This window comes from Nomascus leucogenys, chromosome 8 (assembly GCF_006542625.1).
Source record: "Nomascus leucogenys isolate Asia chromosome 8, Asia_NLE_v1, whole genome shotgun sequence".
NCBI lineage: Eukaryota > Metazoa > Chordata > Mammalia > Primates > Hylobatidae > Nomascus > Nomascus leucogenys.
In genome coordinates, this window is record NC_044388.1 from 55,698,581 (window position 1) to 55,725,418 (window position 26,838).

General features: G+C 40.4%; 1 protein-coding gene across 1 annotated transcript in view; it reads right to left on the minus strand.

Moving 5' to 3' along the window:
- The window catches only part of CAGE1 (cancer antigen 1), a 60,661-nt gene that overhangs the window by 30,716 nt on the left and 3,107 nt on the right, over positions 1 to 26,838 (minus strand). The window contains exons 3-9 of the mRNA XM_012509190.2: positions 26,444 to 26,531; positions 19,290 to 19,699; positions 13,739 to 14,797; positions 10,588 to 10,737; positions 9,358 to 9,468; positions 6,545 to 6,625; positions 5,893 to 6,000 (exon numbers count right to left, since the gene is read on the minus strand). Of these exons, the coding sequence (XP_012364644.1) occupies positions 5,893 to 6,000; positions 6,545 to 6,625; positions 9,358 to 9,468; positions 10,588 to 10,737; positions 13,739 to 14,797; positions 19,290 to 19,699; positions 26,444 to 26,531 (2,007 nt within the window). The remainder of the gene's footprint in view (positions 1 to 5,892; positions 6,001 to 6,544; positions 6,626 to 9,357; positions 9,469 to 10,587; positions 10,738 to 13,738; positions 14,798 to 19,289; positions 19,700 to 26,443; positions 26,532 to 26,838) is intronic.

The window sequence follows — 26,838 nt, forward strand, 5'->3', positions numbered from 1 at the left end:
CAACAGACATTTGACATAGCAGAGGAGGAAGTCCTTTTGGAGAGCTGTTCCCTGGGCAGTGTAGACTACAGCCAGTGAGAGGCAGAGAAGCCAAGACGAGGTTCACTCAGTCCAGGTGGCACTGCTCAGTCATGAGCCCTCCAAATATATCCTGGGTTTGGTCCTCTCTGTATCCTGAATTTGTGGAAGCAGTTCCAAGTTAATAATATATTAACTTGCTTCAATATATTATGAGGCACTGAAATCCAAATCACTAAAATACTGAGGTCACACATCTTGTATTCACTTTCTGTCGCTGCTGTAACAAATTACCACAAACTTAGTGGCTTCACACAATCCAAAGTGATTATCTTATAGTTCTGTAGGTGGGAAGTCTGGCACAGGTCTCACTGGGCTAAAGTCAAAGTGTCAACAGGGCTGCGCTCCTTTCTGGAGGCCTTAGGGGAGAGCTTCCAGCTTCTAAAGGCTGCCCACATCTTTGGCTTAGGTCCCATCTCTTCATCTTCAGAGCCAGCAAGTGTTGTAGCTTTGAATATTCTTTAGTAGTCAAATCTCCCTCTGACATGTCTAGGAAAGGTCCTCTACTTTTAAGAACTCATGATTAGATTGGACCCACCCTGACAACCCAGGATAATGTACCCCTGAATCTCAAGGCCCTTGATTTAATCACATCTGCAAAGTCCATTCTGCCATGTTCTGGGGACTAGGGTGTGGGAATCTTTGGGGGTGCCATTATCCTGCTACCACACACCTGTTATGAGGTTTACTGAGGCCCTCCATGATTTGAGGTGCAGGGGGCCTGGCCATAAGGTGAAGCCAGGGTAGCTCTATCTAGGTCGTAATTCAAGGTTTCCTAAGAGGCTTTCACTTGCGTTAACACACTTTCCTCATATAGGGTTGTCTTACATTCTAGTAGTGTCGACTTAGAGGGAAAGTATGTCAACGTAGACGTAAACATTCAACATGAACGGTGGATAAATCAGCCATCATTATTAATAGCCTTGCAGATTGAGATATGGGAAGAAGATTGGCTGATTGAGTTTCCAATTCTCTACACAAAGGTTTTGAGGTTGTGTACATACAATACAATATAAACCTGGCTGGGAGCGACGGCTCATGGCTGTAATCCCAGCACTTTGGGAGGCCGATGCGGGTGAATCACCTGAGGTCAGGAGTTCAAGACTAGCCTGTCTAACATGGTGAAACCCCGTCTCTACTAAAAAATACCAAAAAATTAGCCGGGTGGGGTAGTGCATGCCTGTATTCTCAGCTACGTGGGAGGCTGAGGCAGAAGAATCACTTGAACCCGGGAGGTGGAGGTTGCAGTGAGCCGAGATCACGCCACTGCACTCCAGCCTGGGTGACAGAACAAGACTCTGTCTCAAAAAAACAAACAAACAAATACTATATCAATCAGAAACTAAACATTAAGCCAGAATATATAGAGCAGGTGAGGAACAACATGCAGATATGAAGATAGCTAAGACCTACACTCCAGTGTCATATTTGCTAATAAACTTCTTCGTAGCTAGAACGAAATGGAAATCTGGTCAGTTACATAAATAATGACAAATGTGGTTGTTATTATTTATGTGATGAAAATATACCTGCTTCTAAAAGAGAAGCTTGTCCTAGTGGGCCCAAGATCTCTAAGGAGGTTCTCATCCAAGTGAAACAACCATGTCTCTGTAGCAAATGAGAAGGATGTTTCCTAGGATTGTTGAGGGTCTAACACCAAAGCACGACTCAGTAAAAGCAATTCTGCAAGGGCCGAGATAGTATGTTCCAAGCAGCAGCTTTCAGATCATGAACATGATTCAGGTTATGACTCTTCATTAAGTGGTAAAATGAATTTATAACCAACATAAAAAATGAAATGGAACAGAACAGAATTTTAAAACCCAGTGTTTTAGCTGTGTGTGTGTGCATGTAAGTATTCCATCAGGATGTAAAATGTATTTTTTCTAAACTGAGGATTACTACTAGAGGAACAAAAGAACTGCAAAGATAATCCTTCAGAGATACAAGAGCTCTTAAGCTCTTGCTAAGAGCTGGTCAGGAAATAGATTGATGTGATATCCTTCAGCAAGGATCTGTAGTGCAAATATTGTTTCTCACCCTTGCTTTAGAATGGAAATTAGGAAAATCAGAACCAGGACGGTGAGGGATAGGGTCAGAGTATCAGCAGGACTACTGTAAAATGCCAGGATGCTTGAGAGAACAAGAAAACAGATGGTAAGGTTGACATCTATGTAAACTAAGAATGTAAGATTCCATCTGGCTGGACAGCCCTCCCACCTGTGTGACCCAAGTTTTAGTGATGACCCTAGTCTCTTCCTTAGGAGGTTGGTCAGTGGCAGAGGCCGGCAAACTATAAAGTATACTCAAGGTAACACCGTGCCAAATCCAGATACAGGTGGGTCCCTTTCGTCATTCAAGTGGACCACAAGACACTGGGTTTTGATTGTTTTCTTTTGGCTCACTTGGAAAATTTTTCCTAGAGCAGTAATTTTCTACTTTGCCTATTCCTTTCTTATTCTTGTGACTTCTTTACAATTTAACAAGCTGTTAATTTTAAAGGCTACCAAAATAATAAATTAGGTAAATGTTTTACGTAATATATGATTGTCATATTGAAGTGGTATGTTTTAGGACAGATTTTGGTTTTTAAATTTTAACTACTCCATAATACTGGTTAGAGGATATCTTATTTGTATTAAAAGGTATCTATTTTACTTGGGATGGGATCTAGGAGGAACTTACTATAAGCCTATTTGAACTCTGAACATCAATACCATTAAAAGGACTTTTGCCTTGTTCCCAGTGATCAAATCCCTGACTGTATCAATGTCTTCCTGGACCAGGAGACATTTTGCACTTGACAGTTAAACACCCAGGATGCTCGAGCCAGCAGGAAGGCAAAGCTGAAGTCAAGGACCCTGTCTCAGGATGGAGGAGGCCAGGCTGTGAATGGAGCAGATGGCAGGGTCAGAACTGTGAAGAGGAGCCAAAGGCAAGGGGTCAGAAGGACATGAGAGAAGCACACGACGATGTGCTAGGGGAAGCATGAGCATCACCCTGCACTCCAGTGGCCACACCTTGCTGGCCCAGAGTTCCTTAGAGAATGAGGTGTGAATCTTCTGGAGTACATTCTGCACTTCCAAAAAATAACAAAATCCTTTTTATCTTGAAAATTTTCACGCAAGTCTAAAGAATGACATAATGAACCTCCATGTTTCCATCACATAACTTCAACAATTATCAACATTTTCCATTACTGTTTTATCTTTCTCCAACCCTGCCCCTCCCCCTACTATGCCACCTTTTTGTTCTCCTGGAGTACTTTAAAGCAAATCTTGTCATCATATTAATTCACTCATAAATACTTTTCAAAATGTAATACTAACAGGCCGGGCATGGTGGCTCACACCTGTAATCCCAGTACTTCCCAGAAACTTTGAGAGGCAGGTGGATCACCTGAACTCAGGAGTTCGTGACTAGCCTGGCCAACATAGCAAGACCCCGTCTCTACTAAAAATACAAAAATTAGCTGGGCGTGGTAGCGGGCGCCTGTAGTCCCAGCTGCTCAGGAGGCTGAGGCAGGAGAATGGCGTGAACCTGGCAGACGGAGCTTGCAGTGAGCCGAGGTCACGCCCTGCAAGCCTGGGCGACAGAGTGAGACTCCGTCTCAAAAACAAAACAAAACAAAAAACAAAAACAAAAAACACACACAATGATACCACTATCACATCTATTAAAATCAACAATAATTTCTTAATATTATCTAATATTCTGAATCCAATTTTCTATTATCTCATAAATGTCTTTTTATAGTGGTTGGTTGAGTTTCATACACCGCCTCTGGCTGATTTGTCCTTCAAGTCTCCAGCCTCCTTTAGTCTATAACAGTTATTCCCCTCTCCTTCCCTTCTCTCATGCCAATTATTTATTTATTAGAGTTCTCCACATTCAGGATTTGTCATTATGGTGTGATCGAGTACATTTCTTTACCCACTGTAGTTCCTGTCTGCTGGTAGTTAGGTCTAGAAGCTAGGTTTTGGATTCAGCAGTTTTGGTAAGAAGCCTTGTGGAGGGTGTTGTGTGCTTCCTCTGCACCATGTCAAGGGGCACGGGTCTGCCTGTCTCACCATTAGTGGGGTTGAGATTCATCGGTGTGTTCAAGTATTGGTCAATATGGTTCATTCATTAAAAACTCCTTATTAATCTTGAACCTAAAGGTTTTAGCAGCCATTATGATAACTACTTACATTCCTTAATTTATTCAGGAGTGCAAAATATAATTTTCTAAACTTATCTTTTCTTCAGCTTTTAATAGCTTACATTCTTCAGTAAAGAACTCTCCCTCATCAATTATTTGGATACTCTGAGATAGGGTTTGTACACCAAAGCCTATAGTGCATTTTAAAGGTGTGTCTGACACTCTGCCATTTGTGACCTTGTTCCCATTCCAGCTCCCACTGCTGGGAACACTACTGTTCACTCTCATCATCTTTGTATCACCAGGGCCTGAAGCATAGGTACTGCTAATGGACAACACAATCTATTGAGTGCTGTCCTCTTAGCTCCCTGTGCCCAAATTTTACTGGTCTTTAAGACCCAACTGCCATCTCCGTCATAACCTGCACTTAGAAATAATCTCTTCCAGTCCTCCAACAAGTATCCACTCTGTTAGATGCCAGCCATTGTACCTCTTCTCTAAAAACTTTCCCTTTCCTCCTGGTAAACAGTTATTTATGTATCTTATCTTCTTTTCTAGATTCCTTAGTAGCAGGTTTTACGTTTTGTTTCACTTTCTAGCTCCTTAGTGATTAGCTTGTTTAATCTTTTCTGGGAAGTCAATAATAATTACTGGGTTTTTTTGTTTGTTTGTTTTGTTTTGTTTTGTTTTGAGACAAGGTCTCACTCTGTCGCCCAGGCTGGAGTGCAGTGGCGCAATCTCAGCTCACTGCAACCTCTGCCCTCCGAGTTCAAGCGATTCTCCTGCCTCAGCCTCCCAAGTAGCTGGGATTACAGGCACCTGCCACTGTGCCCAGCTAATTTTTTGTATTTTTAGTAGAGACGGGGTTTCACCATCTTGGCCAGGGTGGTCTTGAACTCCTGATCTCATGATCCACCCACCTCAGCCTCCCAAAGTGCTGGGATTACAGGCATGAGCCACCGCGCCCGGCCAATAATTACTTCTTAAATGAAAAAGAAAAAATTAGAAAAGAGGAAAGCTTTGAACCTTCACATTATTAGACACTTTCTTTTCTATTAAAGGTGAATTGTATATAATGAATTTAGTATAGAATGCTTTTTAATCATTTAAAAAATATGATGGTAGACTTAGCTAATTAACTCCTATAAAAATTCATTATGTTAGTCGTTTTCATTTTAGTGAGATCCAACTGAATTCCTAAATTGCTCTATAACTGTCTAGATTCTAAGATCACATTTTCATTTTCTTCTAACATATTTTTCCTATTTTATCTGCCTTTATCTTTACAATACCATCTAAAGTACATTATGAGTGTTATTGCCTGAAGCACACCTTAACCATGGTTGTTGTACACAGCTATTACTGTAGCATATGCAACAGTATTAGTGTACTTCATCTACTATGAAAAAACAGCACTTTCTAAATTTCTGCATTTGGAAGGAAATAAATCTGATTAATCTTAACAGAAATGAGGTAGGACAATATTTAAAATTTCAAAACCCCAAAATGCAAACTTCAATTCTATATTATTGTGGGTAAATAATAATGCCATGATGCCAGTATGTGACCCTTTTTATAAGCCAGTTTTTTGAAGGATGATAACTTCTTTAACTTGCTAGTAAAATAATGTTGTGTATAAAAATAATATCAAGGTAACAAAAGGTCTTTCTTACCAAGAAATCAAGCTCCTCATTTAGACTGTGGTACTCATCCAGTTTGGCTCCCAGAAAGGTAGGTACATCTCTGATACTCTTGGCTTCATCTGAATCACAGTCTATGACCTGAGATTAAATATATTTGTTCTCACTTTCAATCATTTCATACTCCTTGGAATACCTGACAATAAATACTTTATTAGTTTAAAAATCAAAGAGATTATCAGTGGCTGGAATAATAAAAGTGTAGAACTTAGAACTAGAAGGACTTCAACAAATTTACCAAAAGAGGCCAGGTGCGGTGGCTCACACTTGTAATCCCAGCACTTTGGGAGGCTGAGGCGGGTGGATCACGAGGTCAGGAGATCGAGACCACGGTGAAACCCTGACTCTACTAAAAATACAAAAAAAAGTTAGCCGGGCATGGTGGCGGGCACCTGTAGTCCCAGCTACTCGGAGAGGCTGAGGCAGGAGAATGGCATGAACCTGGGAGGTGGAGCTTGCAGTGAGCCGAGATTGCGCCACTGCACTCCAGTCTGGGCGACAGAGCAAGACTCCGTCTCAAAAAAAAATAAAAATAAAAATAAAAATAAATTTACCAATAGAACATAAATATCTGAAATTGTATATTTTTATGTTAAAGATAGTACATAGTAAATATTAAGCTCACCTTAATAGCATGATCTTGAAATGCTTTTTCCTTAGCAATTAACTCTCTAAAGGTTGTGATTCTATCTTTATATTTCAGTAGCTAAGAAAAGGAAAACATTCTGTATTTTAGAGAGAAAATACAACTACACTCTAATATTTATAATAAAATAATCAAACCGGGCCGTGCGTAGTGGCTCACGCCTATAATCCCAGCACTTTGGGATGCTGAGGTGGGTGGATCATCTGAGGTCAGGGGTTCAAGACCAGCCTGATTAACATGGTGAAACCCTGTCTCTACTAAAAATACCAAAATTAGCCGGGCTGGCACCTATAATCCCAACCACTCAGGAGACTCAGGCAGGAGAATTGCTTGAACCTGGGAGGCGGAGGTTGCAGTGAGCCGAGATGGCGCCACTGCACTCCAGCCTGGGCGACAGAGCAAGACTCTGTCCCGTTTTTAAAGCTCTTGTGAGGAAAAGAATTCACACAGCAGGTCCAAGACTGCTAGGCTTAGAGAGGCCTGCTGGCAAGGCTGCCCCATGACTGGCATTTGGGAAGTTGGACTGCAGGAAGTTTTCCACCATTCTCTGATGTAAATGGCTTATGGTGCTTAACCTACTTGCCCAAAGCATGGGACTTAAGCTGAGCATCTACTTTCCTTCCAGGGGTCTGGAATTTTGGTGCGCACTAGGCAGAGGGTGCTTATATGAACAGCTCCTGATGAAAACCTGGGGCACTGGGTCTCTAAGAAGCCTCGCTGGTAGATGACACTTCCACACCTGTGGTTGCAACTCATTGCTGGGGGAAAGAAACACATCCCATGTGACTCCATGAGGACTCTTGGAAGCCTGAGTTTTGCTTCCTCTAGACGATGCCCCTGTGCCTTTCCCTTGGCTGATTTTGCATTGCATCCTTTGCTGTGGTAAGTCATAGCTGTGAGGACGACTCACAGTCCTTCAGCTAATCCTCAAACCTGAGGGTGGTCTTGGGGTCTCCAAGGAGTTACCCTAACATACGATTGTTGTTACAGTCAGGCTATTAAAATTTTTCCTTAAAGAAAAAAATTAGCCAAATCTGGGCGTAATTTATAATCATTTCTTATTTATTCCTTCAGTATAATAATAATCTTAATATCCAATATTCAAACTGATTAGTGAAGTGTGGTACACAAAATGTTTTTTATTCTTTATTGCGAACATTTTCCAATATTTAAAATAGACAAAAAACTTTAATGAACCCCATGTAACTATCACTCAGCTTCAATAATTAACAGCTAATGGTCAATGTCATTATATCCTCAATCACTGCCCTCTTCCCTCCATCCCCCTTCACTGAATCAAATTGCAGACATCATATCACCTGTCAATACTTCAGTAATTACACAGAAGGAATTAACCACAGAACTTAAATATCTGAAAGAAATATTTTGGGGATTTTTTTTTTTTTTGCTTTTTGTTGTTATTGTTTGTTTGTTTTGAGACAGGGTTTTGAGACTTGCCTCACCACAGCTTCGACCTTTCTGGGCTCAGGTGATCCTCGCACCTCAGTCTCCGGAATAGCTGGGACACAGGTGTGTGCCACCACGCCTGGCTAATTTTTGTATTTTTTGTAGAGACGGAGTTTCCCCATGTTTCCCAGGCTGGTCTCAAACTCCTGGCCTCAGGCCATCCGCCTTCCTCAGCCTCCCAAAATGCTGGGATTACAGGCATGAGCAACTGTGCCCAGTCTGAAATTGTATTTTTGTAACAACCTCAGTTGGGCTTATTTTTGAAAGCTGTTTAGAGGAGTAGGGGCCGGTCGTTTCTCTGCATGGCTGTGCTCATACTTTGGTCCTGTCCTCTACAGGCTGGCTAGGAGGCAGAGAGATTCTTCAGGATACCCGCAACATGTCAGTTCAGATAAGTGTTACAGAACGAATTTGTAATGATCCAAGATTCCAGGTTTGAATATATTTTGATTGCTTTAGCCAGATAAAATTGTCATTTCTGCATTCCTCTCAGATTCAAAATGGTACAATTTGACATCCTGTTATCACCTTCCTTATTTAATTCTCTTCATTTTATCCTTCAATCTCTATACTACCACACCTAGAAAAGAGTACTTGAGGCCGGGTGCGGTGGCTCAAGCCCTTAATCCCAGCACTTTAGGAGGCCAAGGCAGGTGGATCACCTGAGGTTAGGAGTTCAATGGCTGCATTTCATTAAATTCGGCCTGGTCAACATGGTGAAACCCCATCTCTACTAAAAATACAAAAAATTAGCTGGGCGTGGCAGCACACGCCTGCAATCCCAGCTACTTGGGAGGCTGAGGCAGGAGAATCGCTTGAACCCGGGAGGGGAGGCTGCAGTGAGCCAAGATCGTGCCACTGCACTCCAGCCTGAGCAACAGAGCAAGACTCTGTCTCAAAAAAAAAAAAAAATTAAAGAAAAGAGTAACTAAAGACAATCGAAGAACCTCTGCCCTCACCCTTCACCCACCTGAGAAATAAAATTGTTTTCAATGTTTCTATTATTCCAAAGGATGAAGTTTGAAATCACTATAGGAAAGTCAAAATAAACAACCCTTCAGGAATCAGTAGTGCCGTGCAAAAATGAAAAAATTTATCATACTAAATTTTTTGTGGGTGAATGAGATTTTCCAATACAGACAAACAATAAAACAAGTCAAATGTTGAACATTTTATCTCTTTAGTGAGGGGCACAGTAAAACTAATCTGGTCACCCAAAATAATTTTTAAAATGATTCCAACTTTAAGAGTTACTTCTTCACTACCTTTTAACTATTTTTTCACTAAAAATAATATAATTTTTAGATGAAGAATAAATATAGTACCTCTTTATCTAAATTTTTCTTTTTAAGATGGAGGCTCTTCAGTTTCTGCAGCATTATATCACTAACCTTCTCACTCTCTTTGAAATGTTCAGCATCAGAATTGGTGATGTCCTAAGGGTAAGAGTTTCAGAAGCTAGATGAAAAAGTTTTTACTAAAGCTAAAATGAGGCCAAAACCATGCATATGAAACAAAAACAAATCTCCTATCAGTAAGTAAGCAAACCAAAAGAGGTAAAATCATATTGAACTCCATTCCTCAATTACTTATCAGAAGGCATCTAATAAAGGGTTAGTACACAAAGACTTCATTTTTTTCAATTTTAATATATTTTTTTTTGAGACAGAGTTTTGCTCTTTCGCCTAGGCTGGAGTGCAGTGGCGCGACCTCTACTCACTGCAACCTTTCCCCCCAGGTTCAAGCGATTCTCCTGCCTCAGCCTCCCAAGTAGACAGGATTATAGGCACCCACCACCAAGCCCAGCTAATTTTTGTATTTTTAGTAGAGATGGGGTTTCAGTATGTTGGCCAGGCTGGTCTTGAACTCCTGACCTCAGGTGATCCGCCCACCTCGGCCTCCCAAAGTGTTGGGATTACAGGCGTGAGCCACTGCGCCTGGCTGTGCATGTCCCTTAATTGTTTTTTCCATTAAATGCAGTGCTTATAAGCTCCCAGGACAGAAGCATCATTTCCCCATCTTAAAGATAAGGAAACTGAAGTGGAAGTTAGGTTACTTGGCCAAGTTACACAGCTAGAAAATGATAAGCCAGCATCTGAACTCCTCTGACAGCAATTTCACTTTTCATTCTACTCATGTACACAACTCTATACTGCCCTTCCCCCATTTCTAACCAAACGTGGTATTTTAGAATGGGCAAACAGCCCATTAATGTGAACAATCACTAATTACCAGGCGCAGACTGACCAGAGCACAAGACTACTGATCTGGGAGGGCATCCCTGAAACGTGGGAAGTACTTAATAAAGGGTTCTTTTTATCTTATTACATTTTATCTATCTGTACACCTGTGAGGATTAAGTGTTCGAGAAAGATAAGCAGGAAGAAGACATAGGGGCGAAGAAGGGCTGGATGGATGGCTTAGGGGTCTGTATTTTATCTTCAATTCTTCATTTTCTTCTTCCACAACTTAATTCCTTTCATTGCCTCTCTTTTAGTCCAACCCCAGTATTTATTCCTCCCCTACTAAAATATCTAATATATATGTTTTATTACCTGGCATGTGAGAAGTCCCATCATCAGAGCCAGAAGACTCTGCATTTTGGAGGCCAGCTGAGAAGCTCTTTTTATATCTGCAGGATTCAGGCTCTCTTCTTCACAAGGTGAGCAATCCAGGAGCAGATTAGAATGTGTTGTTTTTGTATCCTACATGCACATAATTCAGATTTGTCAAAATAATGGTGAAGAACCTGAAATATCTTTTAAGTAAAATGCTGGATAAAATGCCACTCTTAAAAACCTTGGGCAATAGTTCTCAAACTTTTTGATCTTAGAATCCCTCTAGAAATTAAAACTGAGAATATTTTAAAATATTTGTTCACTAATTCTTTAAAAGTAGCAATAACTCTGTTATGTAGAACATAAATAACAATTTATTTATTTATTTATTTTTGAGCCAGAGTCTCACTCTGTCACACATGCTGGCGTGCAGTAGTGTGAACACGGCTCACTGCAGCCTCAAATGCCTAGGCTCACACAATCCTCCCACCTCAGTCTCCCCAGTAGCTGAAACCACAGGTGCATGCCACCACACTTGGCTAATTTTTCAAATTTTTTGTAGAAATGGGGGTCTCACCATGTTGCCCAGGCTGGTCTTGAACTACTGGGCTCAAGCAATGTTCTTGCCTTAGCCTCCCAAATGCTAGGATTGCAAGTGTGAACCACTGTGCCCAACCAATAACAATTTAAAAAAAAAAATTACACATTTTTCAAAACGAAAAAATTGTGAAAAGAATGGCACTGTTTTGCATTTTTTGCAAATATTTTTAATGCTGGATTAATTGAAGATAGCTGGATTCTCATATTTGCTTCACACATTCCATCAGCCATGAGAGCAATTACATCATCACACATCGTGTAGCTTCTGGACAACTCCACTGTACACTTGTGAAAAATGAGAGTAAAAAAGGCAGTAATGTCTTAATATTACTATAAAAATACTTTTGACTTCACAGATACTCCCAGACCATACTTGGAGAAAACAGAGCTAGAGTTCATGAAAAGCAAAACTATAAGCAGAGTAAGTATGAATTCAGAGTGTTAGAGAAATTGATTAATCAAAATAAAATAAGGAACTTGAAGAAAATTATATACTATGCTAAATTTCTGTACAATTAAACTAATTCATTCAGAGCTTACCAATTTAAAATGCATCATGATTTGGTTAGGAGCTCAAGTTAAGGTGGCTTAGGTCAGGGGTTCTCAAAGTGTGGTCCCAGGACCAGCAGCATCAACAACAACTGGGATCTTGCTAGAAATGCACGTTCTCAGGCCCCACCCCAGAATTACTGAATCAGAAACTCTAGGGTAGGGCCAGCAATCTGTGTTTTAACAAGTGTTTTAGGGAATTCTGAAGAATGTTCAAGTTTGAAAATCACTGGCTTAGATAATCCTTTTTTCTTAGATCTTAGATTTTTTTTAATTTAGGAAAAGAATATTTTCCTAAGAATCCTTAAAAATAGTAAAATCATTTACTTGTAAAGAATACTTAAAATGATTACAGATTCATAAAAGAGGGTCCACTAAGGACATCTTAAGGTAACATCAGCTCAGTTCAAGTTAATAAAACAAATATAAACATAGCCAGGTGCAGTGGCTCATGATTGTAATCCCAGCACTTTGGGAGGCCGAGGAGGGTGGACTACCTGAGATTGGGAGTTTGAGACCAGGCTGGCCAACATGGTGAAACACTGTCTCTACTAAAAATACAAAAAAATTAGCTGGGCATGGTGGTGTGTGCCTATATAATCCCAGCTACTCAGGAGGCTGAGGCAGGAGAATTGCTTGAACCCGGGAGGCAGAGGCTGCAGTGAGAGGAGATCACACCACTGCACTCCAGCCTGGGCACCAGAGCGAGACTCTGTCTTAATAAATAAATAAATAAAGCAAATACAAAAAATAAACTTACACATTTTTCTAGTTCAGATTAGCCTTCTTTCTAAGTAATCAGTTAATAAGATTTTACCATACATACTTTAAGGCAGGCCTACACAACTGAAATAGATGTGCTCTGGCTTGTGAAAATTATAACTTCCAGAATGTGTTTCCAGGTTCTTGGCTGCCAAAAAAGCCTTTTGAACTACATATAATAAAGGATTACAGCTTCCCCAAACGTATTGATATGGTTCTGATGCTGTTCTCAAATGTATAAAACTAGTATATGATACAGGTTTGTTTTGCCTTGTAAACCAAACATGCAATTGTATTATTTTGTTTTGTTGATGAATAGAATTGAGAGACAACTTAAAAAATCTTTTCTCAAAGGAACCCTGGGGTTGGGCGCGGTGTCTCACACCTGTAATTCCAGCACTTTGGGAGGCTGAGGCAGGTGGATCACTTGAGGTCATGAATTCGAGACCAGCCTGGCCAACACGGTGAAACCCCATCTCTACTAAAAATACAAAATTAGCTGGGCGTGGTGGCGCACGCCTGTAATCCCAGTTACTCGGGACGCTGAGGCAAGAGAATCACTTGAACCTGGGAGGCAGAGGTTGCAGTGAGCCAAGATCGTGTCACTACACTCCCACCTGGGCAACAGAGCAATACTGTCTCAAAAAAAAATGTAACTGCTGTAAGATGCTTTTGATGACTGGCAATGAGTACCCACAGAATTCCCAGGTTAACTGCCACCTCTACCAAAATAATCACAAGAAGGCAGGAATAGCTGTTCTTTGAATATTCATGAACCAAAAGAAACTTCTCCAAACCTGAGGTGTATTTTCCTCTCCATATGTTTTTCATTTTTCTTTTTTTCTTTTTTTGAGACAGAATCTTGCTCTGTCACCCAAACTGGAGTGCACTGGCACAATCATAGCTCACTGCAGCTTCAAACTCCTGAGCTCAAGCAATTCCCCCATCTCACCCTCCCGAATAGATAGGACTATAGGCGCACACCACCATGCATGACAGATTGGCTGATTTAAAAAATGTTTTGTAGAGATGGGGTCTCACTATGTTGCCTAGGCTGGTGTCAAACTCCTAGCCTCAAGAGATCCTCCTGCCTCAGCCTCCCAAAGTACTGAGGTCTGTTTCTTTCTTTAATAATTCTTTCTGCAAAAAAATGTAAGTGCCATGTCTAAATATGCATTACCAGACCACTAGAAACTCTTGAAATTCTGCATCAGAGATTTAGAATGTGTATCAATACCTTGGTAATATCTGACTTCATGACTTCCTCTAATTGCTCCTTTAACTGAGCTGTCTCAAATTTAGGGACAGAATTTTGCTCTTCACTCCTTGCAACCTGCTGTTTAAGTTTTGCATTCTCATTTTTTACTTCGTTGATTTGCTGCTGAAGTTTTATATTCTTTGTTCTTTCATTTTCAGACATAAATTGCAAATTTTTAACTTGAGTGAGCAATTCCTCAACTTTAGATTTCAGTTTCTGTCTTTCTTCCAGGTTTTCCTTTTCACGTTTCTGGAGTTCCTCCTGTAAAGACAAGAACTCTTGTTCTTGGGTCTCTTTTTCCCGTTTCAACAAGTCCAAAGCAGAAGCTGTGGCCTTTTCCAGTTCTTTTGTGCGTTGTTGTAGTCTCTCTACCTCTTCTTCTTTCTTGCTTAAGGTTTTGTCCATCTCTAAATATTGACTTACAGATTTATTTTTTTGTTGCATTTCAGTCATGTACCTGTCCTGTAAACGCACATAATTAGCCTTCATCTTCTTAAATTGAAGCTGTAACATTTCCTTGTCATTCCTGGATTCCTGAAGATGTTTTTGGGTGTTAGCTAAACTCTCTTGCGAATTCTGCAATCTCTTTTTAGTATCATTGTTCTCTAAGATTATTTTGTATTTGTCTTCAATTAATTCTTCAACATTCTCCTTTAGCTTATTGATGTCATCAGTGAGCACTTGCTGTTTGGTAATCTTCATCTGTAGTTCTTTAACCCTCTTCTCTAAATACAGGTTACTACACTGGAGTTCTTGGATTCGCGCTTCCTGCTTTCTGTTAGTATGTTTTAATTTCTGCAAGACTTCATTTAAAGCCATGTCCTCTTGAACAGGTTGTAAACTTTCAGCACTTCGCTCCCGGTCAGGCATCTCACAGTTCTCCCGACATGCTTCACTCCTCCAGGAAATGCCTGCCGAAGACCAAGTTGAGACAATTTCTGGCCTCTCCACACCCTCTGCTGTGACTTCCTCTTCATAACTGACTGACATCTCAGGAATCTCCCCATAATTCTGTATTTCTTTTGAAGGAACTGCAGTCTGTAAATTATAGTAAACAAAGTAAGTGTGAATGAGTAGAAAGATGATGAACTTTCAAGTCAGATAGGGCTGGCCTTGAATTCTATAGTAGATCCCCTGTTTGGCTTCCTCTGCTGTAAAGTAACAGTAGTGTCTACTTCCAATAATAATGCCTATTAACAAAAGTTAATAACTACGTATTAATTGCTAAATGTACAGCACCTAACAGCACAGCAGGGCACAGGCAGTAGGTATATAACAGATATACATCCCATTTACTTTGACAAAAGGAAAATTAAACTTTCATCCTCTTACCATTTTCTATTATGGAAACTTCTCTGCACACATATAAGATGCTTTGACTTCAAATGAATTCACACAAATAAATGTACCAATTACCTTACAGACTGCAAGGTCTCTTTTTTTTTTTTTACATGTTACTACTGGGCCAAAAGTTTGGATTTTTAGGGAGGAAAGGTCTCTTCTCTTTTGAATACTTTTTATTCCACATTTAGACCATTATCTCATTATTCTGTGACTCTTAGGAACATTAGAATGGCAGAAGAACAAGCCTCATGATTGACTTTATGCTGCCGATACAGGTTTTGAGGAGGTTAGAAAAAGACAGTAGGCTGGGCGAGGTAGCTCAGGCCTGTAATCCCAGCACTTTGGGAGGCCGAGGTGGGTGGATCACCTGAGGTCAGGAGTTTGAGACCGGCCTGACCAACATGATAAAACCCTATCTCTGCCCAAAATACAAAAATTAGTCCGGCGTGGTGGCACATGCTTATAATCCCAGCTACTTGGGAAGCTGAGTGAGGCAGCAGAATCACTTGAACGCAGGAGGCGGAAGTTGCGGTGAGCTGAGATCACACCATTGCACTCCAGCCTGGGCGACAGAGCGAGACTCTGTCTCAAAAAATAATAATAATAAAATAAATAAAAATTTAAAAAGACAGTAAATTGTGGTAAGAAATGGTGAAATGAATATGACATTAAAAACCCAGGGCTGGGTGCAGTGGCTCATGCTTGTAATCACAGTACTTTGGGAGGCTGAGGCGGGCAGATCACCAGGTCAGGAGATCAAGACCATCCTGGCCAACATGGTGAAACCCCATCTCTACTAAAAATACAAAAATTAGCCGGGTGTGGCGGTGCACACCTGTAGTCCCAGCTAGTCAGGAGGCTGAGGCAGGAGAATAGCTCGAACCCGGGAGGCAGAGGCTGCAGTGAGCCAAGATTATGCCACTGCACTCCAGCCTGGGCCACAGAGCGAGACTCCGTATCAAAAAAACAAAAAACAAACAAACAAAAAACCAAAAACAAAACCCAGGCCAGACACAGTGGCTCATACCTGTAATCCCAACACTTTGGGAGCCCAAGGTGAGAGGATTCCTTGAGACCAGGAGTTCGAGACCAGCTTGGGTAACATAGTGAGACCCTATCTCTACAAAAAAAAATTTTTTAAATCAGTCAGGCGTGGTGGCACGTGCCTGTAGTCCTAGCTCCTTAGGAAGCTGAGGCAGGAGGATTTCTTGGGGGCCATGATCACACTGCTCTCCAATCTGAGTAACAGAGAAAGACACCTTGTATCTAAAAAAAATTAATAAATAAAAACCCAGTAAAAGGTATCTGTAGTGGTGTGCTGTATAATTCTCTGGAATTTAGAGACAAGGACTTCTGTATTTTGGTTTTTGGCTCATCCTTCTGCAGAACCTTGTATCTTAATGGTTTTTCATTGTTCTGGGATAAAGATAACTATCATTACTGAGACCTACAAGGCCCTAATATCTTGCTGTTGATATCTGCTATGCTTTAAATGCATCCCCTAAAGTTCATGTGCCGGAAGCTTAATCCCCAATGCAACAGTGTTGGAAGACGGGGCCTAGTAAGAGGTGAATAAAAATGACTAAATGTTGTTATCGCAGGAGTGTGTTAGTTATCACAAGTGGATTTGTTACAAAAGTGAGTTTGGGGGCTGGGAGCAGTGGCTCACACCTGTAATCCCAGCACTTTGGGAGGCCGAGGCAGGCGGATCACAACGTCAGGAGATTGAGACCATCCTGGCTAACACTGTGAAACCCCATCTCTACTAAAAATACAAAAAATTAGCTGGGCGTGGTGGCACACGCCTGTAATCCCAGCTACTCAGAAGGGTGAAGCAGGAGAATTGCTCAAACTCAGGAGGCAGAGGTTGTAGTGAGCCAAGATGGCGCCACTACACTCCAGCCTGGGCGACAGAGCGAGAATCCATCTCAAAATAAATAAATAAATAAATAAATAATAAAATAAAAGTTAGTTTGGCCTCCACTTGCTCCCTCAATCTCATCCTCTTTTGCCCCTCCACCTCCCATCATGAAATGACAGCACAGAGACCCTTGCATGATGCTGGCACCATGGACCTAGCCTCCAGAACCGTGAGCCAGATAAATTGTTATTCATTATAAATTGCCCAGTCTGTGATATAGTTGCAGCAGTATGAAATGAACTAAAGCAGTATCTGACCCACACCACCTCTCTGTCTTCATCTGCTATACCCTTCCTCCTTCCTCCAACTCTGATCTTCCTGGACTCAGGGCTTCCTTCAGGTCCTAGTAGGTACCATGCTTCCTGTGGCCACAGGGTTTGCAGACGTTATTCCTTCTGTATGGAATGCTCTCCTACCCATAGCTGCCTAATTAACTCCTACCCATCCTTTAGAGCTCAGCTCAATGATCATTTCTTCAGGGATGCCTTCCCCAGACTCCCTGATCAGGGTAGTATCCTTATCATAGATGCCCATCCTACTTATATTTGCAGCACTTATCATAGTTGCAAGTTTATATGTAACTTTATATAGCATCATAGCATAAACAGTAACTTTATATAACATGCTCTACATATACTTTATATGTAACTTTGTTCACCTAACTTATTGATCTTATTATAGTTGCAAGTTCACATTTATTTGTGTGATTCATTAATGACTACCTCCTCTAGTAGGATGTTGTCTTCATGAGGACAAGAACTACATCTTTTTGTCTATTTTCTAACCATTACCTAATGTGTAGTACAGACCTGGCATGTAATAGATGCCTAAAAGTATCTATTGACTGAATGAAAAATGGCTAAATGCAATGGAAAGAGGAAAGAACAATCTTGTGAAACCCTATTTAAGCTGATTTTTAAAATGTTGTTTTCCAGAAATCAACATGGACAAATAAAGTTCTTTTAAATGCTGTCATCTACTTTCAAAAAAATGGAAATGCTCATACTTGCACATAAGGCATTACAGTCATAGTGTTTCCCATCAAACTCACATTGAAAAGGTATTATTGGCCAGGTGTGGTAGCTCACACCTGTAATCCCAGCACTTTGGGAGGCCAAGGCGGGTGGATCATTTGAAGTCAGCAGTTCAAGACCAGCCTGCCCAACATGGTGAAAACCCGTCTCTACTAAAAATACAAAAAAAATTAGCCAGGTGTGGTGGCACACGCCTGTAATCCCAGCTACTCAGGAGGCTGCGGCAGGACAATCGCTTGAATCCAGGAAGCAGAGGTTGCAGTGAGCCAGGATCATGCCACTGCACTCCAGCCTGGGCAACAGAGTAAGACTCCGTATCAAAAACAAAACAAAACAACAAAAAAAGAGAAAAGATATTACTTATACTATTCTTGAATTTTATCTATTTTCCCATACCAATTCCTAGTATTTTTAATTTTTTTGTTCAGAAAGTACACAGAATATATACTGTCGGTATCTTCAGTGCTCTTAGGATACTACATGTGTGCTCAGAATCAATAAACAAAATGATAAACTAATATTTTCACTTTAGTAGAAAAATTAGTATTTTTTGCTTGTCAATAGAAGTCCAATAGGACAGAGAAATCTTGTTTTTCTTGAAAAATGAATTAGTGCCTCTGCACTCGTTCCTCTTCTTAACCTTTCCATCACTGTAAACTCTGCGACTTCCAGCCATTTTGATTCAACAAATATAAAAGCTTATTATATTCAGACTGCTCTGTCTACACAGTAGCCATTCTTTTGTTTCTTTACTTCTCTAGTAAACTTGTTTGTGGTGAAAAAAAATTATAGTAAAAAAAGCTTATTATATTCAAGGAACCATATAGACACTGTGGTGCATAAGAGGGTTAAGAGTCCTGATCCTTAAAGAAATTACCATTTGGTAGAGCTAATCCTCAAGTATGGACTTGATTTTACTAGAAAAATTTATTTCTGAATTGGCTAAGATCTCAGAATGCATTTTCCCCAGAGAAGTCCCTCATGCTAACTAGGTGATTAAACACTACTTGGAAAAGATTATATATATATATATAATCTTGTGTGTGTATATATATATATATATACACACACACACACACACACACACACAATTTTTTAAATGCATCCTTTAATACTCCACAGGCTTTACTGACCATCACAATCGTCCCTCCTCTGCTTTATAATTAACTCTCAGATGAACTAGGTTAGAACTATTCTCTTTATCAAATGGATTTACAATATTATTGTGTACACTTTCCTTACATGAGAAGCTTGGAGGTTGGCTAGGGTTGAGGGCAGATTCCTTGGCAATACTTTTAGCCAGTGACTTTTCTGTAAATTTCAGCGTCTCTCCACTGCAGTGGATTAGAGGCGGGCTTCTAGGAGGAGGCTGTCTAAAATACTCGTTACCAAGTTGGTCTGTATTTGCAGAAACACTAGTTTCCATTGGATTTTCTTCCTTAAATGAGTCTTGCTTTATATTGTTGTCTTTTGCATAATTATACACTTGACTTTGAAATTCTGGCTTCTCTGTCATTTCATCATCAAATGCTTCTACCCAGTGAAATTTGCAAACGGTTTCAAATTGTCTCAAGGAAGATATGCTGATGGTGTCAACTGGCTGAATTAGTACATTCTTTGAGTAATTTTCAATGTTGTTATCTCATAAGAAAGAGAAGGAAATAAAAACGGGTGGACCATGAACTTGGATGGTAACAGTTATATTTATATTTATCAAATAAACTGCTGTAGCCACTTAAAAATTACGTATTATTTCAACCTTATTTACTGTGTGAATTTTAGCATGGTTTTGTGCTAGCAAACAAAACAGAACTTTTTACATGGGGTAAAGAAGTCCCCAAATGACTGCTAGGAAAAAGTGCGTTATATGTAATTCTGGTCAAATACAATTACAATAAATTTCAAGATATCTTCAAAATTCTTTTGTTGTACTGTAATTTTAAGATGTTTTAAATTATACAATGTTTCAAAGGGACAAGGATAGTATAATAGAAAACACATATAAACTTGCTTAATCTCACAAAAATCCCATGATGTCAGTACTGTTATTATCCCTATTTTACAGACAAGGAAACTGAAGTGTAAGAGATGTTAAAGTCACTTGTCCAAGGTCACAGAGCTGCTAAGAGGTGCTGCTGAGATTCTAGACTACTACTTCTAAATGCTATGCTATACTGTTTTTCAATATGACAAATTATGTAGATGTAATGTTTTTTAAAATCAGGAGCAAATAAGAAAACAAAATGTTACAAATTAATGATCCCTTTTATCTAACTTTCCTCCTCCCCAGAGATAACCACTGTACTGAAGCCCATATGTATCCATTCTTCCCATTCCCGTTTTACTTTTACTACTGATTTATGTATCCTAAATAATAAAACCAACATAATCTTCCCAAAGAATAAAGTTCCCAGATTTCCTCATTTTGTGACACCCTTAATGTCTCAGTACTTTTTTTCACAGTACCTCTGGACCAAAAGGAATACTTAAGCTCCATTTAGTAAATAATTAAGTTCAAGCTAGTATTTGCCCTAAGTTATTAGCTGTTTGAAAATACACATAAACTAAAAGAAAAATATAGTATTTTATTCTTAAACAACCACACTTTACTACTTGGATGTACACTGTTAGGCACCGTACAGCACCTCAAACCGTGGAATCAGATCGGAGACCACCACTCTCGTTCCTCTTCCACAATGATTTTCACACAGGACTTGCTTTTTATTATAGCAACCTCCAAAAACCTACCTTTACAAATAAGACATCATAGGAAGGACTACAGTATGGGTTTATAGTGAAAACTACAGCTAACAGATTGTGGGGGTCTGATAGATGGCCAGTGTCACTGTTTCCCTCAAACTCCAAAATACCCTGCAACACTTTAGGTGAATGATTAATATATAGCATTGTTTTATGTGCTCTTATATTTTACATAAATAGCATCTCACTCTATCTATAGCCATATAAAAGTCTTGGACGCAGTGATTTACGCCTGTAATCCTAGCACTTCGGGAGGCTGAGGTGGGTGGATCACCTGAGGTCAGGAATTCGAGACCAGCCTGGTCAACATGGTGAAACCCCGTCTCTACTAAAAATACAAAACTTAGTGGGGCATGGTGGTGCACACCTGTAATCCCAGCTACTCAGGAGGCTCAGGCAGGAGAACCACTTGAACCTGGGAGGCAGAGATTGCAGTGATCCGAGATTATGCCACTGCACTCCAGCCTGGGTGACAGTGCAAGACTCCGTTTCAAAAAAAAAAGTCTTTATTTCACACAAAATTTTGCTTCTGAGGCTTAGCCATATAAATACATACATATGTAGTTCATTCTACTGAAATATTACACTTTATTCCTTTTTCGTTGGCTATTTAAGTTGCTTCTAATTTTGCCCTTAAAAACAGCACTGCAGTGAACATGTTTCCTTCTATGCCAATGTAAAAATTTTTGGCTAGGCTCTGCGGATACACATAGAAGTGAAATTGCTGGATTATAGAAAATACATACCTTCAACTTTACTAGATATTGCAAAATTACTCTCCAAAGTGTACCAATTTATGCTTCTACCAGTAGCCTCAGGGTTCCTTTGCTCTACACATCCCTCCAAAATATGTCAACTTCATATGTTTGAAATGGTATTTTACTGTGACCTTCTTAATGTACATCCTTTCATGTATTTAATGGTCTTACAGGTTTCTTTTTCTGTGATCTGCTTGTTGTATACTGTTATGGACTCAATTGTGTGCCCCCAAAATTCATATGCTGAAGCTCTAACCCCTAGTACCTTAAAATATGACTCTTATTTGTAGACAGGGCCTTTAAAAAAGTAATTGAGCTTGAAAGAGGTCACAAGGGTAGGCCCTAATCCAGTATGACTGGTGTCCTTATAAGAGGAAGAAGAGACAGCAGCGAGGTGTACGCAAAGACAAAAGGCCATGTGAGACACTGCAAGAAGCTGGCCATCTGCAGGCCAGGGAGGGAGACTTCAGGTGAAAGCAACCGCGCTGGCACCTTGATCTTGGACTGCCAGCCTCTAAGAATGAGAAAATTAATTTCTGTTGTTTACACTACCCAGTTTGTGGTGTTTTCTTATGGCAGCCCTAACAAACTACTAATACATATACTTTGGCTGTTTTTCTATTACGTGCCTTTTTTTTTTTTTTTTGAGACAGAGTCTCTGTCACCCAGGCAGGAGTGCTGTGGCACGATCTCGGCTCATTGCAACCTCCACCTCCTGGGTTCAAGCGATTCTCATGCCTCAGCCTCCCAAGTAGGTGGGATTACAAGCGTGCACCACCATGCCCGGCTAATTTTTGTATTTTTAGTAGAGATGGGATTCCACCATGTTGGCCAGGCTGGTCTTGAACTCCTGACCTCATGTGATCTGCCCACCTCAGCCTCCCAAAGTGCTGGGATTACAAGTGTGAGCCACTGAGCCCGGCCTGAATTATGTGCCTTTTTCTTTTCTTTTTTCTTTTTTTTTTTTTGAGATAGAGTCTCACTCTGTCCCCCAGGCTGGAGTGCAGTGGCGCCATCTCAGCTCACTGCAAGCTCTGCCTCCTGGGTTCACGCCATTCTCCTTTCTCAGCCTCCCAAGTAGCTGGGACTACAGGCGCCCCCCATCACACCCAGCTAATTTTTGTATTTTTAGTAGAGACGGGGTTTCACCATGTTAGCCAGGATTGTCTCAATCTCCTGATCTCGTGATCCGCCCATCTCGGCCTTCCAAAGTGCTGAGATTACAGGCATGAGCCACCATGCCCAGCCATTACATGCCTTTTTCTAAGTGACTTGTAGTTCTTTATTTTAGATACCAAATATTTGTCAATTATACATATTGCATGTATCTTCAGTCCATGCTTTTTACTTTATTATACTTTAGCCATACTGACGTTTTCTTAATGTAGTCAATGCATCGATTATGGATTGCATTTCTCCTGTCTCTTTTTTTGAGACAGAGTCTTACTCTGTCACCCAGGCTGGAGTCAGTGGCACGATCTCGGCTCACTGCAACCTTCGCCTCCCGGATTCAAGTGATTCTCGTGCATCAGCCTCCTGAGTAGCTGGGCCACTATGCCCAGCTAATTTTTGTATTTTTAGTAGAGGCAGGGTTTCGCCATATTGGCCAGGCTGGGTTCGAACTCCTGACCTCCTGATCCACTTGCCTCGGCCTCCCAAAGTGCTGGGATTACAGGCATGAGCTACCGTGCCCAGCCCTGTATTTCTCATGTCTTAAGAACTCAGGCCGGGCGCGGTGGCTCATGCCTGTAATCCCAGCACTTTGGGAGGCCGAGGCTGGCAGATCACAAGGTCAGGGGTTCAAGACCAGCCTGGCCAACATGGTGAAACCCTGTTTCTACAAACATAAAAAAAAATTAGCCATACATAGTGGCAGGTGGCTGTAGTCTCATTACTCAGGAGGCTGAGGCAGGGGAATAGTTTGAACCCGGAAGGCAGAGGTTGCAGTGAGCCGAGATCGCTCCACTGCACTCCAGCCTGGGTGACAGAGCGAGACTCCATCTCAAGAAAAAAAAAAAAGAAAAAGAAATATTTTCTGTTGTCACAAAGGCATTTGATGTGGTTTGGCTCTGTGTTCCCACCCAAATCTCATCTCCAATTGTAATCCCCACGTATTGAGGGAGGGACCTGGTGGGAGGCAATTAAATCACGGGGACGGTTTTCCCCATGCTGTTCTTGCGATAGCGAGTTCTCACAAGATCTGATGGTTTCAAAGTGTTTGGCAGTTCCCCCGCCCCTCCTCTCGTCATTTAAGACGTGCCTTGCTTCCTGTTTGTCTTCTGCCGAGATTCTGTTTCCTGAGGCCTCCCCAGCCATGTGGAACTGTGATCCAATTAAACCTCTTTTCTTTATAAATTACCAGTCTCAGGTAGTTCTTTATGGCAGTGTGAAAACAGACTAATACAGCATTTTCTACACTTCTTTTATAAGTTAGAACTTTGCAGTTCACATGTAGCCCTTTACCCATGTGGACTTTATTTTGTATTTGGTGTGAGGTAAGGTTCTAATCATTTCCTACATTGAGAGAGCCAACTGTAGCAGCACAACGAAATGAACTCCCCCACTGGTTTATAATGACACCTCTATCAAATACCAGGTGTCCTCATATATAAATGGGTCTACTTTTGGACTTTGTCTTTTATTTATTCCACTGGTTTGTTACCCTTCTGCCTATAACACATTGTTATAATTACTATAACTAATAACTCTTGTTATCTAGCAGGATAAGTCTCCACATCTTCTTTTTCAAAATTGTATTGGGTATTTTTTTAAACTTTTTCACTTCTGAATGGGGATATTAGGATTAAGGTAGGATACATGAAATTGCATTAATCAATAGACTTCGGGAAAACTGACATCTTTACAATCTGAACATGAAACATTTAATTATTTTTTATGGCCTCCAGGAAAGTTTTATAATGTTTTTTAATGGAAATCTTACACTTTTTGTTAGATTTATTCTTAGGTACCTTAGTGTGTGCTGCTACTGATAATAGTAAGTTTTTAAGAATTACTGTTTTACATTTGTTGTTGCTAGTACATTGAATGCTATTGGTTTTTTAATATTAATTTTATATCTAGCTTTCTTCTAAACTTTCTTATTAGTTTTAATAGCTCATCTGTAGGTGCTTATGACTTTTCTATGTAAAAAAGTACATATTTGCAAATAATGATAATTACTTCTCTTCCTTTCTAATCCTTATAGCACTTATCGTCGCCCACCATCTCGGCTCACTGCAAGCTCCACCTCCCGGGTTTATGCCATTCTCCTGCCTCAGCCTCCTGAGTAGCTGGGACTACAGGTGCCCGCCATCATGCCTGGCTAATTTTTTGTATTTTTAGTAGAGACGGGGTTTCACCGTGTTAGCCAGGATGGTCTCGATCTCCTGACCTCGTGATCCGCCTCCCTCGGCAGCACTTATTTTTCTTACACCTGCATGTATTAAATTCCATAATTTCAATAAGTCTTGTTGAAACTTTTCATTTTAGTATTATTTACAAGTATTAAAAATAAAGACATTTGTATACAGCATTTAGATTTGCTTTAATAAATATGATCAACGTAGGGCCCGGTGTGGTGGCTCATACCTGTAATCCCAACACTTTGGGACACCAAGGCAGGAGACTCACTTGAGCCCAGGAATTTGAGACCAGCCTGGGCAGCATAGTGAGATCCATCTCAAAAACAAAACCAAAAACATGATCAATGTATCTCATTATATGATTAAATCCTAAATAGCTTTCATCTATCAGTTTAGGATTAGAATAACAGATTTGGGATTATATCAACACACAGCTCTCTTTTTTTTTTTTGAGACAAGGTCTCACTGTGGTTGCCCATGCAGCAGTGCTGTGGCGTGATCTCGGCTCACTGCAGTCTCAGCCTCCCGGGCTCAGGTAATTCTCCCACCCAGGCCTCCAAAGTGGACCACGACACCTAGCTAATTTTTTGTATTTTTAGTAGAGATGGGGTTTCGTCATGTTGCCCAATCTGATCTCAAACTAGTGGACTCAAGCAATCCTTCTGCCTTGGCCTCCCAAAGAGCTGCGATTACAGGTGTGAACCACTGTACCTGGTGTTTTTTGTTTGTTTTGTTTTTTTATGAGATGGAGTTTCGCTCTTGTTGCCCAGGCTGGAGTGCAATGGTGCAATCTCGGCTCACTGCAACCTCCACCTCCTGGGTTCAAGGGAGTCTCCTGCCTAAGCCTCCCGAGTAGCTGGGATTACAGGCACCACCACACTCGGCTAATTTTGTATTTTTAGTAAAGACGGGGTTTCTCCATGTGGGTCAGGCTGGTCTTGAACTCCCGACCTCAGGTGATCCACTTGCCTCGGCCTCCCAAAGTGCTGGGATTACGGGCGTGAGCCACCGTGCCTGGCCTCCCTTTTTTTTTTAAAAGACAGGTTCTCCTTCTGTTGCCCACTGGAGTGCAGTGACATGATCATAGCTCATAACAGCCTTGGACTCATAACAGCTAGGGCTCAAGCAGTCCTCCTGCCTTGGCCTTCCAAAGCACTGGTATTATAGATATGATCCACCACACCCAACCTCAATACACATTTAAAGATACTTGTATAGTAGAAAATTTTTGTGTCTGTGTCTGGGACTTGATCACGGCTCATTCATTTAAAGCTACACAATCCTGGGCAAGTTACTCTCCTAGCCTTATTTTCCTAATCTGTAAAGTGAAGATAAAAACAGCCCTTACTTCAATTTTTTAAAATCCTTATTTCAGTAAGATTTTTTGTAGATTAAGTGTGATGATGTATATAAAGTGCTTAGCACAAAACCTGGCTATTGTTATTATCACAGAACACACAAAAAAGTTTCTCTCTTTTGCATATTGCTAACAAGTAGATACTTACCATTTAACAAATTGTCCAGTGTGCCATAAGCATCTTCACAAAGTGTGGATTCATACTCATTTTCCCTTTCAAAATTCTTTATTTCATTCTGTATTGATAAAAAAGGCATTAATACTTCAAGCAAACATCATAAGCTTCTTCTAAAGGTATTTGCACATTGTTACGTAATTCTGCTATTAGAATATTTCATTACATAGGTAGAATGTGCTTTCTAGTATCTTTCCCCAGCATATATTTGGCTCCCTTTTAGTAAAACTATGCTAACAGAGTCCCAATATTAAACAACAATGTAACAAATAGCTTGCTATTTTAATATTTTGGTTTTTTGGTAAATCAAATCATGTGACTATAAATTTAGGGATATGTGATAGCGTATTTATGTATTGATAATTATT